Source organism: Argentina anserina, chromosome 7 (genome assembly GCF_933775445.1).
Source record: "Argentina anserina chromosome 7, drPotAnse1.1, whole genome shotgun sequence".
Lineage (NCBI taxonomy): Eukaryota > Viridiplantae > Streptophyta > Magnoliopsida > Rosales > Rosaceae > Argentina > Argentina anserina.
The window spans coordinates 9,708,528-9,727,610 of NC_065878.1; the positions used below are offsets into that span (position 1 = coordinate 9,708,528).

The 19,083-nt window shown below is 35.7% G+C and overlaps 2 protein-coding genes and 1 pseudogene across 2 annotated transcripts; 1 reads left to right on the forward strand and 2 right to left on the reverse strand.

The window, feature by feature from the left end:
- The first annotated feature begins 3,106 nt into the window (after positions 1 to 3,106).
- LOC126803544 (uncharacterized) lies at positions 3,107 to 3,651 on the forward strand. Its single transcript, XM_050531332.1, is given in 2 exon segments — positions 3,107 to 3,224; positions 3,227 to 3,651. Coding segments are annotated over 2 exon segments (402 nt in total). The 3' UTR covers positions 3,511 to 3,651.
- Positions 3,652 to 5,939: 2,288 nt separating this feature from the next.
- Positions 5,940 to 10,011, reverse strand: LOC126802132 (UMP-CMP kinase 3-like). Its single transcript, XM_050529687.1, has 8 exons — positions 9,871 to 10,011; positions 9,503 to 9,620; positions 8,710 to 8,866; positions 8,531 to 8,611; positions 8,315 to 8,422; positions 8,129 to 8,200; positions 7,204 to 7,259; positions 5,940 to 6,202 (listed from the first exon to the last, which is right to left on the reverse strand). The coding sequence occupies exons 1-7, from the start codon at positions 9,944 to 9,946 to the stop codon at positions 7,251 to 7,253; spliced, it is 621 nt and encodes a 206-aa protein (XP_050385644.1). The 5' UTR covers positions 9,947 to 10,011; the 3' UTR covers positions 5,940 to 6,202; positions 7,204 to 7,250.
- Positions 10,012 to 17,077: 7,066 nt separating this feature from the next.
- Positions 17,078 to 17,618, reverse strand: LOC126803545 (60S ribosomal protein L17-2-like; annotated as a pseudogene).
- Between the last annotated feature and the right edge of the window lie 1,465 nt (positions 17,619 to 19,083).

Consider the following 19,083-nt stretch of genomic DNA (forward strand, 5'->3'; position numbering starts at 1 on the left):
CGATGAATCACCATCATATGAAGTTGTCTCTGATTACAGCTATGTCCATGAATCAACTCAAGTGTTACCGAGGGACGCTATAGAACCTTGTTTGATGCCAGAGAACAACGAAATCTCAGTGAACTACACAAGTGAGCAATCGGTCTGAAACCGAGCCACTACATGCGTTGATGACGTTTTCGCTTATTCCGTCGCACATGAGATCATATCTGAAGACGACGTTGAACCTCGCTCTGTAGCTAAATGTGAATGCAAAGCAGATTGGCCGAAGTGGAAGGAAGAAATCCAGGCAGAACTTGACTCATTAGCGAAGAGATAAGTCTTCGGAAAGGTTGAATTGACTCGAATAGATGTCAAACTAGATGGACATAAATGGGTCTTCATTTGTAAGCGTAATAAGATGAACGAGATTGTGGGTTATAAAGCAAGACTCGTGGTGCAAAGATTCTCACAACGACCTGGCATTGACTATGAAGAGACTTATTCTCCTGTTATGGACATTATTACCTTCCACTACCTCATTAATCTGGTAGTGTCCGAAAGACTAAACATGCAGCTTATGGATGTGGTCACAACTTATCTCTATGGGGATCTTGATGCAGAGATATACATGAAAGCTCCAGATGGACTACCTTTACCTCCATCAAGTGCCTCCAGACCACAGAGTGCTCATGCAGTCAGATTACGTCATTCGTTGTACGGGTTGAAGCAATCCAGAAGAATGTGGTACAATCGGTTGCATCGATACTTGGTGAGAAGGGGATATAATAATGATGAACTATGCCCATGCGTGTTCATACGAAAGACAAATTCCAGATTCGTCATCATTGCAGTTTATGTTGATGACATGAATATAATTAGTACTCTTGATGAGATTGAAGAGACCGTCTTATTTGAAGTCGGAATTTGAGATGAAGGACCTAGGGAGGACGAAATTACGTCTCGGCCTTGAGCTTGTGCATAGAGCCGATGACATCTTAGTCCACAAGTTGAAGTACACACAGAAGATGCTTTGACGTTTCAATATGGATCTATGCAGTCCATTGTCTACTCCCATGGTCGTCCGAAGTCTAGATATCAAGAAGGATCCATTCTGTCCTAAAAGGGATGATGAAGAAGTTCTTGGTCCTGAAGTTCCATACCCTAGTGCAATTGGGGCACTATTGTATCCTGCTCAATGCACTAGACCAGACATATCTTTCGCAGTGAACTTATTAGCTAGATTTAGCTCCGCGCCTACGCTACGTCATTGGAATGGAATCAAGCATTTGTTTCGGTACTTGAAAGGTTTCCTTGAAATGGGATTGTTCTACCCGATTCGATTTTAGGGTAGTATATAAGATGTCTCTTTTTCTATTTTTGGATTGATAAGAGGTTCACATGTAGGAGGTGTAATCTAGGTGTCTGAATGTTTCACATTGTGCTTGTTGTGTTACTTGTTTGAGTCTGGTAGCTAATCTGAAGTTGTTGTTGTTTGGTTTGTCAAGAGTTTTTTTCACCAACAGTCCCTCAACTCTGGTGTACCTACCAATGTGATACCTCAACTCTTAATCGTACCAATGTGATACCCAGACTCTAGTATTGCTATCATTGAAGTACTTCCGTTAGTTTTTTTTAACTTTTCCGTTATCTTGGTGACGTGGCAGTTACGTGAGGCCCACAAAGAGGGTTAAAAGACAAAATTAACCTCATCTGAGAGGAGCAATGTTTTTCCCGCCCTTTACCTTGAGAAAGACACCCAACAATTCCAATTTTGGCGCCAATTTTCCCTCCTTACTCCTTAATTTGTGTCTCTTATCTAAACTAAAGAACTACCGCCAACCAGTCGACCACAATCTGATAAAACCTAGATCAATCTCATTTTCTATTTTTACCCTAGCACTTGTTAAACTAACAGAATAAATATAAAAATTTATATGGAACATCTCATTTCCACAATCTCATAAGAATATAAAAACACATAACTTAACGAAATTCAAATACATGTTTAAGTACCATTAGTTGCCACATTTTATGTTGATCTGCCATGATTTTTGCTTGTAAGAACTTTTAAGTACCATTAGTACAATGCTTTATCTGCTGGTATTATTCCCTCTGGCTTAACGAAATTCAACTACATGTACCATTAGTTCTTACAAGTAAAAATCATGGCAGATCAACATAAAAGGTGGCAACAAATGGTACTTAAACATGTATTTGAATTTCGTTAAGTTATGTGTTTTTATTCTTATGAGATTGTGGAAATGAGATGTTCCATATAAATTTCTATATTTATTCTGTTAGTTTAACAAGTGCTAGGGTAAAAATAGAAAATGAGATTGATCTAGGTTTTATCAGATTGTGGTCGACTGGTTGGCGGTAGTTCTTTAGTTTAGATAAGAGACACAAATTAAGGAGTATGGAGGGAAAATTGGCGCCAAAATTGGAATTGTTGGGTGTTTTTCTCAAGGTAAAGGGCGGGAAAAACATTGCTCCTCTCAGATGAGGTTAATTTTGTCTTTTAACCCTCTTTGTGGGCCTCACGTAACTGCCACGTCACCAAGATAACGGAAAAGTTAAAAAAAACTAACGGAAGTACTTCAATGATAGCAATACTAGAGTCTGGGTATCACATTGGTACGATTAAGAGTTGAGGTATCACATTGGTAGGTACACCAGAGTTGAGGGACTGTTGGTAAAAAAAACTCGTTTGTCAACCTAAAAACACTGTTTGTTATGATTTGTCGATTGGGCGATATATCTCTAGTAGAAACCTAGCAGACACTATTGAAGTCATTTCTATAGAATCTCATGTGGGAGAGAATGAGTTTGAATTCCCTTTAGGATGATATGCTCTGGTACTTTATGACGAACTGGTTAGATTTTATCACACAAATACATTCATAATCGCCTCTGTCACCCGCAGCTGTAAACAGCTCTATTCTTCAGCATCATAATTTTACTAAATGCTCCAATTTGTGCTCAGTCGTGTAAGAAGTAGAGGTCTTTAGTTAGATTATAGTAAACTACTTCAAGGGAACAATCATGTTTTTTTATGGAGTCTGATGTTTGCCCTGTTAACAACTAACCTCAGAAAGCAAGGATCTCAAATTTCTCTTGCTTGTAAATGCAGGTTTCCTTTGTTCGAGCTGCATGGACCCGGCGATCTCGAGGTGAGGCTGCAAAAAGACCGAGTAAGAAATCATGGGGTCAACGAACAGATATGTTTCTCAGGCCATTTTTACTGTTGTTTTCTTCTCAAAGCGATTTATCCATGCCAAAGTGATGCACCGGGGTACCAGCAAAGTAATATCTGCGGCAAGCACAAACGCCAAGGATTTGAGATTTTCATTGCCGTCGCTTATTGATGACGATGCTTGTCGAGGTATAGGAAACCTGATTGCAGAAAGAGCCAGGGATGCTGCTAATGTATTTGCAATGTCTTTTGAGCCCAAAAAGCATGAGAAGATTGAGGGTAAGCTGGGACTTATTCTTGATACAATTAAAGAGAATGGTATCATTTTTGTTTAGGACCTGTCAACAACTGTTAGTTCATATCTGTATCAATCTCTCACTATCTCTTAGATATTTATATGCGCTCGCACTGGATTGATTGTCTGATATTAAAGAGCTGTAAAAGTCATACTCTCCTTTCTCCTATTTCAGTAAGGTGTTGGCTCACAACCTAAACTTACGCCTGAGTGCAAAGTAACTGATGAGAACTCAGACATCTCAAACTGTGACTGGCTGGAAACACAGAATATTTTTTCAGTTTCTTTTTGACAAAAATATAGATCTGTCATTTGTGAGAAACTGCGCATATAACCTGATTATATAGGTCTGCGTCAAACCTACTTATACTCTAAAACATGACTCGGAGGTACATTCAAAGCAGCTGTTGCAAGGTGGTTTCTGATATAACGTACACAGGTTAAATGGGCACCTTTCTGCTTGTATTCTTCCTCTGATAGAAAAAAAATCATATACATCTGCTGATATGCTGAGATGCATTTTCAGTGAACTTGTGATTAGTGCATTCTTTCTAAATAAACCTACCTTTTTTTTTCATCTTTTTTTTTTATCACTAACAAACCTACTATTCGAATCACAATTGTATCCAGCAACAAAGCAAGGGTGCACAGAACTTTGGGCATTTCGAAAGACGACAGTTATCCTTCTCGTCTTTAAGTAGAGACTGTAGAAATAATTATCCAGTTCATTTGAACTATTTATCTTATAAGAGAAATATGGTTATTGAGGGGATTGCGCATGGCTTCCCATCTACTAGAGTTCGGTTCGTAGTGTAGTAGTGTTTAGAGTCTTGGAGAGTTTGGACGTTTGGTCATAGTGGTTATTCAGTGTGACAGCACCGTAGGAATATGATAACAAAAGAACTAGAAGAGAGAAAGAAAAGAGAGCTGGTCTGCTGAAAACCTGGTCATTTCAGCTTGCTCTTCTTCCCTTTTATTAAAAGACATGAATGTATTTGTGAATGTGAGAAAGTCTAACATTGGTGTTTATAATGATTCAGATTAGTCAATGGGGCTTTAGGAGACGCAAGAATGAAGTAGGTTAACTAGAAACTAGAAACTAGAAACTACGTCTCCCCCTGATTTATGGCACAAATTCAACCCATAACAGAGTATATGCTCCTCTAAAACCAATAGAACAAGGACAAAACCATTGACTTTGTCCCGCAGTGATGACTACTGGACCAAGTCTGCTCTCCTCGCTGCCTGGAAATACGTCATCGGAAGGCATAACCAAACCCCAAAAACCATCGTCCTCATTTTGAGACCCATCAGACCATCTCTCACCGTAAGCTAAAATTATCAATATACCTTACCACCACCTCCCATCATAAAGTATCCCCCATTTTTCTAAAAAAAAATTTGCCTGATGTGAACAGTGGAATGTTATCTATAGCATTCCATTCCGTAAGATAAATGGGTTATATTTTTATTATTTTTTCATTTTCTTCCCAATCTATCCTCATACTTTTTCTAATATTCAAATTATATCCATTTTAATTTTAGTTACATATTAATTTTATCCATAAATACCATGCTTATTTTTATTTTTTACAAATTACTATTGTACCATCACGAACCTCGCATTGAGCTCTTTCATATGAGCCCAATATTGAATATGATCGAGTTAAATTATTTTAATGTATAATAATTACTTATGATTTATAAACGATAATTAACGGTCTCTACAAAATCTTCTTGGGGATGACCTCCGAGCTCGGAAAAAAGTACCATACACACTGATGCATAAAAGTAAAATAACTAAATAATACATAAATATTAAAAGAAATCACTAATCACCGAATTTAGTACTCCTGAAGATTATCATCACCTCTTGATGTGATGAATATGTTGTTATATAGAATTTTCAAAAATATCCGTCAACTAGCCGTTATAGATGTTGACAAAAAAAATAATAACCGTTTTTTCAATCAGGATTCAAATAATAGTCGTTGTCATCTAAAAACCATATGTATACCTTACCATTTATACCTTATGGTGGGAGCTTAAAAACAAAAGACAAAAAAAATACTAAAGAATATGCTAAAATAATAAGCCATATATCACTTATACCTTGTCAATTTTACTTTTATGGTGGGAGATTTTCTCAGATCATCACCCGCGTTGTGCAAAATTTTTAGTTTAAATCAAGAACCAAAGTCTTGGGTTAACAAAAGAGAACCGTATCATAAGTAGCGCAAACAGTCCAATCCAGTGGGTGGCCGATTCCGGTTGAAGTAGCACTCATTGAAATCTATCAATCTACTCACCGTCACAAAAAAATTCCACTATAACAGAGGCTAAAGACCAACGAACCACCTTCATGCCCAAGTCCCTAGCAACACATTTACATATGCCTACATATTCCTACATCCACCATGTTACAGAACAAACCAACAAGAACAAACCAACAAGTTTTGAACTACTCTGTGGGTGTTAAAATAAACATATGTAGATTCAAGGACTGAGCTAGGGTACACACTAAAAGGAGCATTGTCCCCATAGTTATTACTAAGAGCATTCAAATTACAATACAATAGTTATATGAAGAGGAGTGCACCTCAATTGTATATAAATATATCGGCCAAGTGAAATGTAACATTCGACCTTCAACCTTCTATAATATGTTTTGACCATGTGAAATGAAACCTTCAAAAGAATACAATGTGTTTTGCAGCTACAAATAGCAGGACCTGAAGGAAATATAACATCAGTAAATTAATAACATGTTGCTAAAGTTTGCATAGGTGAGATAGTAAGGGTGTCTGTCTGTAAGCTATGTGCATACTTCATGTCAACCATGATCAGTAAATTCTTTTGCTTTAAGATTAATAACTTATGTTCCATACTAAGATTGAGACTCGAGTATCATTTGCTAAACTAACTGCCTGGAGCATCCTAGACTGCAGAGGTTAATTGTTAACCAACTCTGAAATTTAGCCAGAACTTGTACAGAAGGTTATACATGACATTTTACAGATCTAATTTTTTATTTGTGCTGAGAGTATCAACATTTGGAAAGTGTAAAGATAGACTTCCATTTATCAATATAATAGAATACATGAATTTATCTGCACTTAGTTTCATCCAAGAGTCACAACACTTGAGCAAAACAGAAAAGTGCAGATTCCTAGTACAAGTTCTAAGTCCTAGTACATGAAGTTTTTATCCATTGTCTCATCCCTTTTTACAGATTACATTCTACAAAATAAAGGTTTTGCATACAATTAAAATTAGGACAATCATAGAAGTAATATATATATATATAGAGATTTTCTCAGGTCCGGAGGTCCGAACCGTCCGGATTCGGCCATTCCGGCCACCGGCGACGCACAACGACGGCGCCAATGGTGTCAGCCATGCTCCCCCCCCCTCCTAGCGATCCCGTCTGTGCCGGCCGGAGCTCCATCGGCGACCCACATCGGCCGGAATGGCGAAATCGCCGGAATCTGCCCAAAAACTTAATTTTTGCAGATTCTGGCCGTCGTAGGTCGCTGATGGAGATCCAACCGGCACATACGGGATCGCCGGGAGGTGGGTAGTGTGGCTGTCGTGGTCTGCCCCGCCATTGCAGCCTGCCATTGCCAGAAACGGCAAATCCGGACGGTCCAGACCTCCGTAGCCAAGAACGCTCGTATATATATGTGTGTGTGTTTGTGTGTGTGGTTTAATTCTACAAACTAAAGGTTTTTACCTCAAAAATAATAAAAATCTGAAGTCTTGAATGCTCCACTGTTGTAATTAGTCAGCCTGCAAATAGAGAAAGAGAACTGTCAATGACAGGAATAATTTATCGATAGCCGATTTCAAGATAGATACCATGGGGTAAGTTATATATGATGCTACATGTACATTTAGATCCAGATCAAATATCTCGATGTAGTTCATGTTGTTGGTACCCATGGTTTCAAAATCTTTCAGTAGCATGCCCATTTATTATGTTGGGCCCTGAACTTAACACTAGGTTTTTTTCACTTCTAATTGTTTTGCCCTCCTCTGTTTAGTTTTAGCTAACACTCCAATATTCCTAGTTTCTAGGTTCAATGACCAAGATGCAAAGAACATGTATCTACTTGCTAATTCTGTGTTGATCCAATTTGCATGTTTCTGGCAATCCCTTTTCCTGTGTAGCTAGCTACACTCTGATGATTGATATTACAACCACACATTGGTTCATCAACATTATCCAAACGTCTTTACGCATTTGTCAACATAAGCTACATCAATAACAAAAGGTTCCCCTCATTCACATACACCAAATCGATATCCCATTTATTATCGAAAGAAGGTGCTTTTTCCATATATAGGATACAATAAGGCTCGCTGCAATCCAGCAGCACTTGTTTCTCTAAAACTGCAGAAAACCATTATTAAGATTTAAGAAAACACAGCCCCATTCAACAGTGTCTACAGATCCCTTCCTCATCTTATCTCACATCATTCTTTCATTAAGTTTAGAAACCACCACCATCCTTGCACCATGCATGTACAACACCCCGTTATTATGACAATCGACCCATATTTAACTGCGTCTATGAAGCCCCTCAGTTTTGTATCTTAAACATTTACATCAAGAACAAGACTAAGCATTTCGTCAAAGCACAGCTATGAGCCATTACCTTCTCGTTTTTCGGGGCAAAAATGGCTTTTACAGACTCATAAACCTCTTCAATAGGCTTTCCAGCATCAATCTGAGCGTGGAAAAAGTAAACAGGCAATACTGTATTGTTAATAATATCAATCACAACTATAACAAACATAGAATACTCCACATTCGGAAAAACAACTCAGTGCCAAAAAATTACCTTTCGAACTTTCCCCTTGGAGTTATAGTATTCTATCACTGGGAGACTAGACTCAAGAAAAACCTTAAACCGCTTCCTTATTGTTTCTATGTTATCATCTTCTCTTCCCTTCCAAAACATACAGAAACAACATAATTAGTTTGTAAATGTAAAAGAGTAACACCAATTAACGAAGCAGATATTAATCTTCTACAAAGAGTATCATAATTCTCCAACCTGGTTCCTACTCAAAAGGCGCCTCTCCATCTCTTCTTCAGAACAATCAAAAAACAGGACAAATGAAGGCTCGATGTTAGTCTGCATCACCATTATACACAATTAATATCTATCATTATGAAAAAGATAATAAAAAAATGTAATTATGGAAACAGAAGAAAAATATTGCAAAGGCATACCACAGCCTCAAATGCAGAACGGTTCTCTTCATTACGAGGAAACCCGTCAATAAGAAACTTGTCATTACCACTCTCCAGCATTGCTTGCTGAAGAAGCTTAATTGTTACTTCTGAGGGGACAATTTTACCTTCCCTTATCATGTTCGAAATCATGGTTCTGCCAACAATTTAACAAGGTAAAACATGAGGATTCAATGGGGATCCCAAAATTACTCGAACGGCTAATTATTTGTACTAACTCTATTAGCTGAATTAAAAACAACTTAAAGGAATCAGAAAGTGAGAAAAGGTACACAACAAAGGTACCCACCCTATACCCAGAATCTCATTTTATAAATGAGGGGATACAACTTGACTATAAACTGATGGTGACTAGGAATGTCTTTTAAAACACACAACAAGCATAAGATAAGCCCACTACTACTGATGAGAATCATAAAATAAAATGTATGAAATTATATAGTTAAAAAAAGTGCAAGGACTAACCTTATGATAAGTCGTTTTAAGTCTATTAAGACACTAACAGTAGACTACAAAATAAGTCAATACGTATAATCATCCTCAGTTCCTCATACAAAGTTACATCCATGAACTTGACCCCTGTACCTCTTATAGTGTGGAGTATTATAGATTTTGAGAAGATAAAAGCATCAATTTTATCAGAAGATATTTTGGAACATTTTACAATATATACCATATCAATATGAATACTGCTACTAGTTTGTAAAGTTCTTTACCCAGACGGATAACTAATTCAAATGAGACTCGTATGGAATATAAAGCTCAGTCATACCCATTTTCAGAACCAGACTTGATTTCTGCTCGTAGTAGATCACCAGCACTCAGATGTGTAAACCCAAAGTGCTGAACAATGTTTGCGCATTGGGTACCCTTTCCACTGCCGGGGCCACCTACCCAATCAAAAGAAACAAATTGTATATATAATCTACAACAAAACATACAACAAAACATATAAGAGTGATTAATAGTTTGACCAATCCAATAACTGTTTCCTATGAGGCACACTTGAATCAAAGAAACATGTTTCCCTTCAAACAATTGAGCAAACAAAATAACCAGAATCCTTTTCCAGGTTGCAGACTCTTTTTGAAAAGAGAGGAAATGCAGAATTGAACCAATTTGATTTTAGTTCGTTCTTACCTAAGACGAAAACAATAGTAGGATTCAGATCGGCTAAGCTTCGATTAGCCTCCTGCAAAAGGATTAAGTTTTCCATGTAAACAATTGATTGAAGATCTGGGTGAATATAAATTCTGTGTTGATATGGATACAATATTCCACCGTTCGAATACTGTCCTCAGTATAAGACAGAATAAATGCCTTTTCTTTTTTTTGAATAGAATAAATGCCTCAGTAAATTTAACATGACCAAGATTCCAAAAGAAAAATTCCCAACTGTAAAACCTTTTTGCTGATTATACCTCTCTCTCTCTCTCTCTCTCTCTCTCTCTCTCTCTCTCTCTCTCTCTCTCTCTCTCTCAACATGTATATTAATAGTAATTTGTGTCACATAAATGATCTTAAGTATAGTTTTAGTTCTTCTTACATATATATAATTAAATAATGGGGATATAAAGAAAATAAATATTGATAAGAAACGTAATAAATATGACAATCTATTATTTATTGAATTCAATAAAGTCCATAAATTATCTTGTTTTATACTTGTATTGTCTTTAATCATCATTAACTAAAGGGATATGTAATTCAACAATTCAAAATACATGGTGGTCAAGTGAGAAAATTTGAAGGTCTCAATAGCAAGAGCCAAAAATAAAACCAAAATACTTTTTTTGCAGCGTCAATAACTGTTCCCATGAGCACCAACTAATGGTCTCTCATTATTCAATCTGCATAAATGAAAGTGTCATAAAAATAAATCAAAAGAAAAATCAACGCCAAATTTTGCAAAGAATCGACAAGACTGCAAGTTCTGAACTTTTAAGTAGATCAAAAAAAATATCAATGTTTAATGTTGATTGTAAGCAGTGTTCTTCACCAAAAATCAAACTTAAACAGTATACCTAGGTTGCACAGAAACGCAGGGGAAGGCGCATTTCCCACTTCCAAAACGGAACCACTACGAAATTGCGACGGAACGCCCGAAAAGCGTTTCTAAAAAAAATAGAAATTTGGAAACGCAAGTTTTCGATAAAATAAGAGTTTTTTTTAATGAAGTGCTAGATCTACATTCGTCGAGTCAAATGACTCATTTCGACATATTTTCGACCTCCCGCCGAGTTGCCAACCCTCCCTCCCTCTTGTTGATACTTAGATCTCTCATTATATTTGTGTTATTTCGGATGTAGAACACTAAGTTATTTAAGTTATTTGAGACTTTGAGTTACTTAAACTAAAAAAATTTTATTATGTTTATTTTTTTGTATAATTTATATATAAATATATATATATATATATATAATTTTTATTTCAACAATTCCAAAACGTACCAACTTTCTAAAAAAATGAAAAAAATGCTTCTATGTTTCCAAACGTTTCGCTTCCGCGTACCTGTACCCGATTCGGTGCAGCCTAGCAGTATACATACAAGCCACTAGATGTCATAACAAAGTTTGGATGGTCACTATAGCCATATATGTATCCAAATGTTGGAATCATAAAGCTCAAATAATCTGACACACATATCTGGGTATATCAATTTATGTGTGGAACTCTTAAAAAAGATATCCTAGAGACCCAAGCAGCAAATGATTAGACACACATATTCCAATCAACAATTAACAAATCAAGATAAATAAGGCTGCACCTTTAGCATAAACTTCTTGAAACTGTAAAATAAAACATCAAAGGTGACTACTCTTTGAAAGCTAAAACAACATTGGAGAAATACATATTCCTATTGTCAATGTTTCTCTCCCTTTTTTTCCAAGGAAGATCCAAGCAAAATTTCAAACATCAGAAAATGTAAATGGAAACGCCAAAAACTCCTAAACATAAACAAACAAAAAATCATTCAAATCAAACAAGCTGGACTCAGATTCTTACACAAGGTAAAACCGAAAACGAAAAAATGTGTTCATCTTTTCGAGAATGAAACTAAGCAAATTGCAACATCATAAATATTTCCAACTTCCTCAGCGACCAAAACGACCCACAATCGAATCAAATTCGATCATATCCAATCAAATACTTGTAGAAAACAAACAAATGTGAGCTCAAAATGAAACGAATCACATCCACTGAATACAAATCACTAACAACAATATCAAAAAAAAAAAAAACAAGATCATGAACCGTTACGAATCCTAATTCCGCTGCAACGTATGGAAATCGATTCATATAGAGATACAAAACTTGTATGTATGAGAGTGAGTATGAGAGTGAGGGGCATACCTTATTATGGGGTTTAGGGGGATGATGAGGAGGAGAAGGATCTGAGTTTGTAATAATGGTGAGGGGGGTTAAATAGAGTTGCGAGTTTTGAATGGGAGAGGAAGAGAGATAGCGACCATAGAAGAAATGGGAAGGGACCTCTCTTTGAGGGTGTTTGTCGGTCGAGGGTAATTTTGTAAATGCAACTAATCACATGAGTTTGCGTAGTAGTAGCGACTAAAGGAATTTTGTTATGAGACTTTTAAGTGATTCTCACATTGATGGAATCTTTAATTCTCAAATGGTGAAATACGGGGGTAAATCATGTGCCTTCAAGGGTAATCGAATCATGATATTCCACTCAACATCCTATTTTTAAGGTAAATTGTCTGTTTAGTACAAATTCGGCACTCTCTTTGCCCATTTCACTTATAAGAAACGAAGATATGTATTAAGGTTCAAACGATTGTCATTTATGTTATTTAACCAATTAGGACACGACTTACCGACTTTTCACTCAATTTTTTGAATATATATATGTGTGTGTGTGTGTGTTTTAGAGGACTAACTTTCCACTTAGTATAACTTGAGGGAGAAGACGAACATCGACTACTCAAGGCCTCTCCTCCATGGTTGTCCTTGCCATAACACATGACCAAAACTCTTGCTCGAAAATTACACTTATGGGTGTTCGAGTTTACCACCATTGTTGATCAACTTGGATTGCTTCTACTTATGAGGATAGTAAGCATATGACTCATATCATGAAGAGAAATAAATATATGTTTTTTTTTCTTTTAAAAACTTACTAGATATATATTAGTTTGAAAGAGTTTACCATCCACATACGTGAACTCATAGCCAAGTAAGACCGCCACCTCATACTTTAATTCATATCTCTTATTCAGCGAGTCATTTTGCAAAGAAATGTAAACACACACAAATAGTCTAAAACTCATATGTTCATTAATTTCAATTGCGATCCAAATATCAAAGTGAGTTTCTTAATCTAGTTATATTTTACAATAACTAAAACAATCATAAAACCCGAAATGTGAGAATCATATCTGTCATTGGTTTGGAAAATAATAATGAAATATCACATGGCATGTTGGCAGTATGCATATGGTACATGAGTATGTAATGCATGGAAAGTCTTATCTTCCGTGCAAAACCCTTAATATGTCAACAACAACAAGGAAGCTAAGTGGAATAGTGGATCCATCATCAAGTGCCTAAATTATCTTAAGATGTTGGTAATATACCATGTTGTCAAGTTGAGACTTCAATTGCCCAATTTGCTTGTCTACTAAATTTGTATATACTCTTAATGATGATGCAAAGAAAGATCGAACAAATGCTTTCAATGAAAGGAATGTGAATTCTATTCCTCGATAGATCTTCATTATTTGTGGGGTTTATTCTTATTTTATTGCTGCATAATTGGTCGATACCATGATCTTTTTTTTAATGAGAATGTTGCACTTCCTTATTTGTTATGTAATATTTTTAAACATTTATTTCCCTTTATATCCTTTAACATAATATCAAATAAAGAATTAATTATCGATTAGTTCAATCTTATGAGAAAATCCTCTTCTCCCTTCATCATCTCGTTGCAACCAAGATGATCTATAATCTAACAAAGAAACAAATTCTATTTTCTCGTCTATTTACTACGGCGACGAAGAATCAAATTATTACGATATTTATTCTTTTTTGTACTTCTTCTACCAAGTGCATAACAAGTTGATAACCCCATCCGCCATCAAATTGTAAGACAAGCGTGAGAGGAATAACAAAATTGAAACAGTCTGGTAACTCCATACTAAGGAACTTGTCTAATGAGTGAAGGTTCGAGATTAAGTGGCACACCTACGACCTCTAGATAAATCTAAATTACTTTATTTCTCTATGATATGAACATCACGTTTAGTTTGAATGAGTATAGTTTATAAATCGATCATGGTAGCCTGGTAGGTTCTGCCAAAATCATGTCTTCAATTTTCGAGGAGGAGAAAAAATATCAATTGTCGCCCCCCCCCCCCCCCTTAAGATTCGGCACCAACGTTATCATTCCCCTAGCTAGCAACCGATGTTTATATGATGATATTATTTCATGTCATGTGTAATCCCAGATTTTCGAATATTACTGAAATAAATGGAGGTATAAGTGCATATACGTAAGGAAAAAAAATGGAATGACTTTTTTTTTGGTGCATTGAAATAACATTTCAAAAATTTATTAATATGCTACGATTAATATGATGGCGTTATCTTGGTTAACAATGTTCCACCCGTCGACGCTATCACATTGGTTGTCATAGCTTGATTTCTCTACTACTCTGTGAAGCCATTCCAAACTCCCAAGTCGAGGTAATGCAAAAAATTTCACTTTTTTCATCTCTTCCGATGATTATCTTAATTGGGTTTTGGCATGTCATGTTCTTAGCTTAAACCCATTAATGAAACATAAAAGCTAAAAGTGATGTCTCTTAATACTTTCAATTTTGTTGTCTGTGATGATTCTATAAATGAGTCTGGCTATCAACCATTGTTGCAGTTATGACATTAATAATTCTTTCACTACTTCAATATGCAAGTGTGGCCGGAAAACTAGTCATGGTGAGTGAATTATGATTCTGCAAATGATATTCAACTTCTGATCGCTTTTCAAGTAACAAAAAAGAATTGATTTTAGTTGAAAATTAAGATTGAATTTACTATTTTGTGTTACTTACAAGTAGGCTGGCGTTTTGATTAATTAAAGTGGTGTTCTGGATTCTATATGTCAGTATAGATTCAGTGTGTGGATGCACTAATACAATATAACACAATTATTTATCTAAATTTTTATCTTTAAAGGTAAATATGTGGTGCCTGTTGGAGCGCTGAAGAGAGATTCTACACCTCCGGATGTTGGCCAAGAATTTGCACCATTGGTAAAGCATGATGGAAACAATAGCTTTCAAATTATGACATTTGTTAATGCCATAACAAGTAACTATCTTTACTCTTCAAATATCAATTTTTGAGGAGTTACTATAGTTTTTTGTTTTAATACAAAACTCGTTGATTGCTTATGTTTTTTTTTTGTATAGTTTCTATAAAATGGAAAGAAATCTTTTATTTACATAACATTATAAGCAAAGCTCCTTAACGTGTTTGGTAAGTGGGCTTATTCCTTCCGGCTTTCAAAAGTCACAGTTTTTCTCCCCTACTTTTAGAAGTTGGTTCCCCCTTGCTTTTCGAAGCTAGAAGCCTGTAAAACATGAAGCTTTCAATTGCGAATTAATGAAACTTTTAAAATGACATTGGGTACCCTCCAAAACATCTACAAATTACAAGATTGTTTTACAAACCCAGATTGTGAGAGACGTCGGTCATTCTCTCTCTCTCGCTCTCTCTCTCTCTCTCTCTCTCTCTCTCTCACTCAAAGTTGGTACCTCAGTGTTTGCTCGCTCACTCTGTGTGACCTCGAAATAGCTTGTTCCAGAGGATATTGGGAGGTGAGATTCTGATTTGGTTTTGAATTTCTTATGTATTGGGTGTGTATTGGCTTTTCTTATGAAGATGATACTATTTACCTATAGCCAAGTCTTCTGAGATTCCGAACGAGTACATAGCGTTGAAGAAGCAGAAGGTGTTGCTGGACCACGAGAAGGTTCGGGTGGAGCAGGAGAAGAGTAGAGTTCAAACGTTTTGGAATGGGTTTCAGAGCTCTATGAACAATTATAATGCTGGTGGGAACCCCTAAATTTCTCCAGCTTGCGATGCCGTGCCGAAGCAGATGCTTATGGTTCCTCAGCCTCGCATGACGAATGGGTCTTCTGCAGGTATGAGTTGTGTTTGACAAGATTTGATTGATTTGAGAATTTTGAGCTAAAATGTACCTGTTGAATTTTTAAATGATTCGTGTTGTTTGCATAAAAAATCGAGTTGAACTTATTGTTGATTAATTATTAGAAGCTTATGAATCTGAACTAAGATCTGTAAATTGAACTTGAATGTGTGATTATTAGTCAGTGTTAATGCTATCTATTGGTGCTTCTTGCTAATGGTTTTGTATCTGGTTGTATCAGAGTTGTAGAATAGGCGTAGAGAACATAATGAATGTTGTGTATTCTATGTGGGCGATTAAATTAACCAATTTCATATTGTAAATGTTACATTTTATCTGCATAGATTTTTATTAAAGGCCATTTGGGATTTTACCATGAGTTATCTGCTTACATTTTCGGTAGTAACCTACCTGCAACTAAGAGAAAGGGTTCAAATGTTGGCGGCCATTTTCAATGCCACCAATTCTTCATTTTCCAATGCCACCAATTTTTCTGTTCCTCAAACACCTCCACGAGCTATTTCCTTTCAAAGTGATTAATCTTGTGTCTCCTGTGAGAATCCTGCCATTTCATCTCATGTTAGCACCTGCCATTCCACTTTGAGAATCCTGCCACTCCATAAATATTTCTCCATTCCTATAATTGCTACTATTAATCAATTGTAATCTTGTCCTTATGGTCTGTATGCTTTACAAACTATACAGATCATCTCATGAAGATATGGATATATAAAAAGTGTTATTGGTTGTTAATTTGTTTGTTTTTTTTATGGCAAGTTTCTGAGCCAGTCTCATATATTGTTGTAGATGTGTTCAATTTATCTGTTTGGTTTTATGTACGCAGTCATTTGACTGGGTCTTGTTAAAAATTGATTATGTATGTACCCTAGTCTTTATATTTCCCGTAGTAACCTGTGTAATTAATCACTGCACTATTAGTTTTTACTTTTTAGTATTGGAATTTAGAAATTTTTTTTTGAAGATATGGTAAATTATATCTTACCAAATTTGATGTCATAACCAAATTGATATCCTCAAGTCTAATTCTTACCAATGCCCGAAGGAGTCACATTTCACTGAAGCTAAAGCAGAGTTACTCAATAAAACAAAACAATGTACATTGTTGAAATAAGATTACAGATAGAGAAAAAAAGAGAGAGGACTTGAAGCATCTTAAGCTGCAACAACTCTAGTCTTTGCTGGTTTCCTGTTAACCAACTGAGTCTCGGCCTCTTTCTTGACAGGTTCCTCCTTTTCTGAAAAAAATCAACTAAATATGGCATGGAGATGACATGTAAGCATTAATTCTTCCATGTGCACGGTATGAGCGACGCCTCTGCTTCATGGCTTGGTTCACCTGGATATGAACTATGTAGAGCGAATCTACATCTAAACCTCTCACCTCTGCATTACTCTCAGCAGTATTAAGCAACTCTAGAATGAATTTGGCAGATTCAACAGGCCACCGTCCCTATCCATTTGAATGGCGATTCTCGGCCTGAGCAGTTCGCCCTACTCCACGGCAGAAGCGAGCGAATGGAATGGCCTGCTTATGGGTCAGAACATCATCCAGATACATTTTGGCCTTGACCAATGACATCTTGTGAAGTGCATGGGCAGTCTCCCTTGTGTTCTTGAAATGAACTTGGAGATCGCTGCCTCTGCCTTGGCAAGACTTGGAAATGTTGTTGGGCTCTTGCGAATAATTCACCATGGCTGCTACTGCTTCAGCTTTTGCGATCTCCCTTCCTAGCTCTTGAATTTAGAACATATATGCATTGACCTTCTAACAAAGGTTTTTAGTTTTTGTTTAAATGTTTAATGAGCATATGAGCAATTGGTTGGTCAACTAATAAACTTTTTTGTATATTTATGTGATTACTAGTTGGTCTATGAGTGTATTCAAGATATTGGCACCTGCATTGGACAAATTGATGAGCAAGCAGTAGAGCACATTCATCATTATGAGGTATTATTAACTTTGGGAAGTTCATGCATGATTAATATTGCTGCTGAGGAGAAAAGATAAGATTATTGGTTCCACACTTGAAGAGGGAGCTCAAAGGTATCAGGGAAATCTTCCTGCAGATGAATTGTTATTGTTGTTAGAGTATACGTATATAGCAGAAGTGGTTGTAGAATGAGACCAATGATTCATTATCCAAGTTCATATTCAAATATATGTATTGAAAGTACTAATCTTGAATCAATATTATTCATTATTCATTGCCTTTTTGAAAAGTTGAAATTGTTAGCAACTGATTGTATTTCTGGTTTGATATGAAAGCTAAAAGAGAATATCATATTTGTTTTCATATGTTATTCATTCTAAATAGGAATATGATCAATGCAAGTTTGTAAAATTTATGAATATATGGTCTGATCTCTCTCATATATATATATATATATGTGTGTGTGTGTGTGTGTGATATTACGTTATTAATAAATAATTAAGACGCTCATAAAAGCAATAAATTTTTTTAGCATCACTCCTTAAACTCTTTTAGTAAGGTAAAAGTAATATTCAGACTTTGGTAATTGTACACAAACTGATTATTTATATAGTAACATGATCATAACCAAGTTGTAATATTGAGAATATATTTAATTAACAAACTTAAAAACCATATAATATTAATCATATAAAACACTATTTTACAATAAAATCAACTTGAAATTATCTTATATGTCCAAATTGGTCATTTGACAAATTAAAGTAAAAGCCAGTTTGAGTTTACCAAACACTTTATCACTACTTCTGCCACTAACAACCACTTATAAAAGTCAGTTTACCAAACACTCAGCTATTTTGTTTATCAGCCACTTATTCTCAGAAATAAGCATAAATCAACTTATCTAATAAGCCCAGCTACACCAAACACAACCATAGTTGCTAGCAGACTTGTCAACAACATTCCATACTTGATTGTAACAGTTGGAGGGATACTGATTCAGCCTCTAACTTGAAAAAAAATGATTTGTTAACTTAAACTCTTTTGTGATACTTGTGTTGGATGTACCTCTTTACTGCAATAAAAGTAATAGTACCAAGTTGGAAAATGGGTGGCTAAATGATTCAATTATCTATAATATTGAATCCTTGTCTAGTGTACTTTATGAAGAAATTGAAACTTATACCAGACATATCAATTAATTCACAATCACAGGCGAAAATCATA